Genomic DNA, 6,435 nt, shown 5'->3' with positions numbered 1-6,435 from the left:
TTTGTCGTTTTTTGCATATAATTTTAGGTCATCCATATATAGAAAGTGGCTGACTGTTTTTCCGTAGCATTTGTAACCACATCCAGTTCTATTTAGCAATTCTGTTAAAGGTGTGAGTGCCAGGCAGAACAGGAGTGGAGAGAGCGTGCCTCCCTGGAATATTCCTCTTCTAATGGGGATGGCTTTCGTTTTCACAAGTCCCTCTTTTGTTTGGAGCTGTAGCACTGTCTGCCATTTGTTCAATGAGTGCTCTATGTATTTTATGATAATTGGTGCCACCTTGTTTATGGCTAATTATTATTATTATTATTATTATTATTATTATTATTATTATTATTATCATCACCATGTATAGAGTGGTTTTCCTCTTATTCTTAAATATCAATTTCATTATTAATGGGGTATTGAATTCTATTAGAAATTAGAGTTTGCTTTTAATTACACATGGAATTAATGTTTTGCAAAACGAGGTTAATTTTGTTAGTTTTGGTTACAAACATTTTGTGAATTATGTGAAACCATTTCTATACATTGAAATATTCAACAGTAACAGACCAAGAGATTACACAGACATTTAAAATTTACATCTTCAATTTCAAGACATTTATAGCATGGGTTGGGTCGATTACGCTTTAGCTTACGACGCGAATACTTCATAATCCATATTCAATGATCAAGATCGTCAAACTGTAAATGTTGAATTAAATGGCTGAATATATATGGGTATCAGGTTGCATCTCAAGTACAATAACAGCTCAGACAATCAGAGAATTTTATTTCATTTTTATTTATTTATTTATTTATTTATTTATTTATTTTGTGTGGGATTTTGGTCTGAAGGTGCGTGTTGTGCACGAGGCCGCCGCAAGCTTTCTGAAACTGGCGGGATTGATATAGTTAATGTCCTGTTTAAACTGCCGCGAGTCGATAACTCTATGGATATTCTTTTCTGCTGTAGGTAGAAGGCTCGAAATTTTGGGGGTGGACGCAACTGGCACTTAATTTATCGACACCGAAAGGATGAAAGACAAAGTTGACCTCGGCAGAATTTGAACTCAGAATGTAAAGACAGACGAAATACCGCTAAGCATTTCGCCCGGCGTACTAACGTTTCTTATTTATTTATTGCCCACAAGGGGCTAAACATAGAGGGGATAAACAAGGACAGACAAAGGGATTAAGTCGATTACATCGACCCCAGTGCGTAAGTGGTACTTAATTTATCGACCCCGAAAGGATGAAAGGCAAAGTCGACCTCGGCGGAATTTGAACTCAGAACGTAATGGCAGACGAAATACCGCTAAGCATTTCGCCCGGCGTGCTAACGTTTCTGCCAGCTCACCGCCTTCGATAACTCTATGTATATTATAAAACGGATGAAGGCGCGTGATCTAGTGGTTAGAGTATTTGGCTCACGAGAGTAAGGTCCTCTGTTCGATACCCGGCGGTGCATTGTGTCCTTGAGCAAGACACTTTATTTCACGTTGCTCCAGTCCACTCAGCTGGTAAAAATGAGTTACAACTGTATTTCAAAGGGCCAGCTTTGTCACATTCTGTGTCACGTTGAATATCCCTGAGAAATGCATTAAAGGTATGCGTATCTGTGGAGTGCTCAGTCACTTGCACGTTAATTTTGCAAGCATGCTGTGAAGTTGATCGGATCAACGGGATGCCTCATCGCCGTAACCGACGGAATGCCATAATAAGAAAAGAAAGATTTCTGGAAAGTTGAAGTTTGTAGGGAAGAGCTAAGCGTGGTGGTGAGTGTGAGCTTGGATGAAGAGAAAAGTGAAGTAATCCAAGTAAGCACTGATGGAGACGGAACGTTATCAGCCATCTCCGAAAACAGTTGTCACAGTAATAGTGGTAAAACAGATGTAATGAGGAGACAACGTGGCTGTGAGCCAGAAATTGGAGTGTGTGCGTTAGCGACGTCATGCCAAATTGTTATGTGGTTTCTTAGGAGATACTGTACATATAGTAGCTACACTAACCTAGATAAGGAAATTGCGGCTACTCCATTCGTGGATTTCGTTTGCATATTATGATCTCTAGACTCATTTCTATGCTTCTCTGTTTTACCTACTTGCCGGAAATATTTACCAGATTGCCATCAATAGATTGGAACTCTATCCAGAGAGGAAGACATTTTTCGTTGTAGTGAACTTTGCAAAATTCGTTCCAAATACTGAAGAGTCTGCAACAATCATGGTCACAAATTCTTCTACGCACAAGATTACTTGATTGGTGTAAGAAGCTTCCTTACTGTATATTTAACTGACTAATGTTCCTTTAGCTCGCACTAACGACGTAAAATTCTGACGTGAGTCTTTTTATAGTGGGACAGAATTGTCAATATTTCGGACTTAGTTTCGAAGAACATTAGAATTGTAAATCTGAATGGAACTCCACAGACTTTGTTTTTAATGTTATACTAAATGGTATTTTCAATTTTAATAATCGACGCTCTTACGTTCTTAAATAAAATCGCTCCTGCATGAGTTGGACATTTTCCGTTAGTGTTTCCTGACATTTCAACCATTCTTTTCCATCGATGATGTTTCTCGTCCCTTAAGTCGTTATCTCTTTATTTCAATATAAATAATTATTATATATTTCAGACGGAATGTGAGTCTTTTGCGTACAACACCAACAGAGGCAATAGAAGAACTGGCCTGAATGAACGTCGAGTCGACAATTCAATACGGAGTTTGAATAGAGAAACAAACAACGAAAAGAAACGAGATGAGTACCATTACGTTTCGCATGCGGACTCCCGTAAACATCCATCCGTTTGGTCAAGTTGGAGTTGGTGGTCAAAGTGCTCTCGAACTTGCGGCCATGGTGTAAGAATGAGATCAAGAAATTGTCTTGTATGGACTGGCAGCCGTTACGCAAAAACTTATTTGTCTTCTTGCACCGATACAAATGTGGATTTTCATGTTTGTAAAACTAAGGTACGTTTAAAGAAATTCATTAACATGTGTTATAATTGTTCTTATTATTAATAATGGATACAGAAAATGTTATCTTTATCATTCGTTGTTACCAATAAAGGGAAGTCAGTTAGTGTAATCATTAGACTTTTGTAATATTCGTTCGGGCTGTGAGTTTAAATCCTGAAGTGGACAGTTTAGCTTTTTATACTCCCGGTGTCGAAAGACATCAAGTAGCTGCCATGTACTGGGAGACATAATTAACTATTTCACTCCACCTAATTTAAGGCTTTGAACCAATGTTTAAAGAAATTACTATTATTTTTTTAACAAGTTGATGGTGGATTAGCAGTATATTTGGGCTGGGAGATGGGATCTTGTACTTTTATTAAAAATCATTATTACTGCTCATTATAAGGCAGCGAGTCGGCAGAATCGTTAGCACGCCGGCCAAAACGTTTAGTGACATTTTGTTCGCCTTTATGTTACGAGTTCAAATTTCGTTGACTTTGTCTTTTATCTTTTCGGGGTCCATAGAAGAAGGTTCAGTTTGCACTGGGGTCGATGTAACTGATTTCAGGCTTTGTGCCTATAGTAGAAAGGATTATTACTGCCCATAAGTGTTATATCTGTCGAAATAGCAGGTCGCATTAGCTTCCTTTTGGTATCATTTGCATATTATAAGTCCAGTAATGGGGATCAGTTTAATTTAGCTTAATATAATAGGTTCATGTAGTTATGGGCCCATTAAAATCTAAATTCCAAATTTGATGTGACGCACTAATGCTCCACACTCTCCGAACAAGGGCTAATGAAATTATTTGTGAAATAAGAAATCAAAGGCCACGTCGTCTATGACACGATTATAATTAGATATAGAGTAATATAATTCTTTTGTCAATGAAAATTCAAAGACTAATTTTTAGTGACTTGGCAGTTATAACGAAATTATAGAATAATAGTTAGTTGAACAAAGAAATTTAAATGCAAAGACTCCGGTGATGTGTTACTAGTGTTAAAAATCGACGAATTAATGCAGTTATTTAAAGAAAGAAGACCAATGATCAGGTCTTCGGTGATAACACAATGATGTTTAGGAAATATATTAAGTAATGGAGTTAATCTGTATTGACGACAATATGTTGTTTACAGCATGATCCGATAACATCTCCTGATAACATTTTTACTAAAACATTAACTTGCTGGTGTTCAAAATTAAGGATTAGTAATATCAATTCCCCAAGTGCTCAAAGAACAGCACAGATCATAATAGACACTGTTCCTTCTCCATTGTCAATTTTATAGAAACAAAATTTCAGCAGGTTAAATTACAACAGTTTGAAAAATGGGATTTTAACAAGCTATTTAAGTGTTCATACAGTAAGGTCTCTCAATGCATCAAAATGAAGCGATAAACATCGATTTACCCATGAATTTACTGGATGAGAACCTCTAGCAATACATAAAATTTAAAAACAAGCAAAGGATATAATTTTGATAATATAATAGTATACTCAAAACAGAATTTTTGAATTCCTGAAAAATATATAGAGAGAGAACATGAAAGTAAAGCTCTTACATCTAGTAAAAGTAGCGTTCATGTTTCGGAGTTATTATACCCCCTTAGTGAAGCGCATTCTATGCAGCTGTTAATTGTGAGAAATAATCGCCATATATAGAAATAGAGGGAGTATAGTTACACTAATAATGAATATGAAAACAAGAGCAAAGGAGGAAAAACCCAGGCTACTGCTTCGCAGAATAATTACAAATGCTGTAGAGCTTCCCTTATGTGATATTGTAACTTAATAAAACTTCAGTCCGCTAAGATTATCTGTGTTATCAATAACCAAAAACTCCCTTTGGATGTGTTTCAGCTTACTGATATTACTGGAGTTGTGGTTTCAGATTTTAAACAAATTTACATGCAGTTTTTAACTACAAATCACGTGGATAATCTCAACAACTCACTATATTACGTACAAATACTGACGTATGTGCCTTTCGTATGCAGAATGTTCCCCTCGATGTTCTTTCAGACCTATTGTTTAGATGCGAATTACGCTATTTTAGACGTCTTAAATTTCATATATCCTAGACTTAGTTCTGTAAAGTAAAAATATAATAAACTTCCCAAACAGAACAGCTATTATAATTGCTAGAATGTTAACATGATATCGACATTTTTATCTAAACTGTTTCTCCATATGTTTGTATAAATACAAATCAGCAAGCTTTACATGATGACGCTAACGTTTGACTCATCTTGACACACACACACACAAGCGCGCGCTCACACGCACACACACATACACACATACATACACACTCACAAATACACACACACACACACACACACACACACACACACACACACACCCAGACACATACTCATACGCCTTCAGAAAAATTAGTCTGGAAAAACGTAATAGTACTCATGTTTCTTTGCTCTTTTATATTTGCTGGGTCTGTGGGGAAGGGGACAGTACCCATGGCTGTTACAAGCCCCTATAGACCCCATGAGATCGGTTATGTTCACCTTGAGCCTTTGTAAATGATCTCTGTCTGAACTGGAAGGAAATTTTAAAGATCCAACTTTTGTGGAAGAGAAAAGTAGAGCCTTCTACGGAGCCTGGAGGATTGGACACAGAGAGCGTGATGAGAGAGGGAGATGTGAATACCACAGGAAAGATTGAGTGGATATGAAATAAACCCAGTTATCCCTGAGGAGAGGTAGAAAATTCAAAGGATAGAGATAGTGCCCCTGTGGGTTGCACGCTGGAGCAAGTCTGTGAATCACCTTATGTCAATCTATCACGTGGCCATTCTTTGAATGCGGTCTAAGGATGTCTGTGTATGTAGTAGCAGACTGTCCTATGTGATAGCAATACTCCTTTGTGGGTCACAAATGAAGAGCAGTTTTGCATGCTCTGTAGCTGTGTAGTGTGACAATATCTGCCGAAGTCTGCTTTGGCCTCTGGACCTAAAATGAAGTCAGTCGTCCGGAAATGGTTCTAGCTACATTTAGGATGTGCCTGTCGTCAGGAACAACCAGTCTTCTACTACTACTACTACTACTACTACTACTACTACTACTACTACTACTACTAATAATAATAATAATAATAATAATAATAATAATAATAATAATAATAATAATAATAATAATAATAATACTGATGATGATGACGATGATGATGATGATGACGATGATACTGCTGATGACGCGGCTTTTGATGCTCCCAGTATCACTATTACTACGTCTACATTACTTGAAACACGTGCGAGGTCAACCCAAAGAGGAATTTTGTTCGTTGTCCCTCAACCTATTTGAAACAGTAGGGACAATATGCGTGTATATATATGTGTGTGCGTACGTGTGTATGTATATATATGGAGAGAGAGAGAGAGAGAGAGAGAAGGGAAGCAGAATACAATGATGCTGATTATAAATATTTATTATTTATATGTATACTCAGTGTCACTGCATTGCTGTTAT

At 37.0% G+C, this 6,435-nt stretch overlaps 1 protein-coding gene across 1 annotated transcript in view; it reads left to right on the top strand.

Annotated features, from left to right (window-relative positions):
- LOC106869371 (ADAMTS-like protein 2) overlaps positions 1-6,435 on the top strand; it is a 147,675-nt gene that overhangs the window by 61,788 nt on the left and 79,452 nt on the right. Inside the window, exon 2 of the mRNA XM_014915094.2 lies at positions 2,622-2,957. Coding sequence (XP_014770580.1) covers positions 2,622-2,957 — 336 coding nt within the window. The remainder of the gene's footprint in view (positions 1-2,621; positions 2,958-6,435) is intronic.

The sequence above is a fragment of the Octopus bimaculoides genome, chromosome 2 (genome assembly GCF_001194135.2).
Source record: "Octopus bimaculoides isolate UCB-OBI-ISO-001 chromosome 2, ASM119413v2, whole genome shotgun sequence".
Taxonomy (NCBI): domain Eukaryota; kingdom Metazoa; phylum Mollusca; class Cephalopoda; order Octopoda; family Octopodidae; genus Octopus; species Octopus bimaculoides.
The sequence above is the reverse complement of the archived record's forward strand: the minus strand, read 5'-3'. Positions and strand labels throughout refer to the sequence as shown.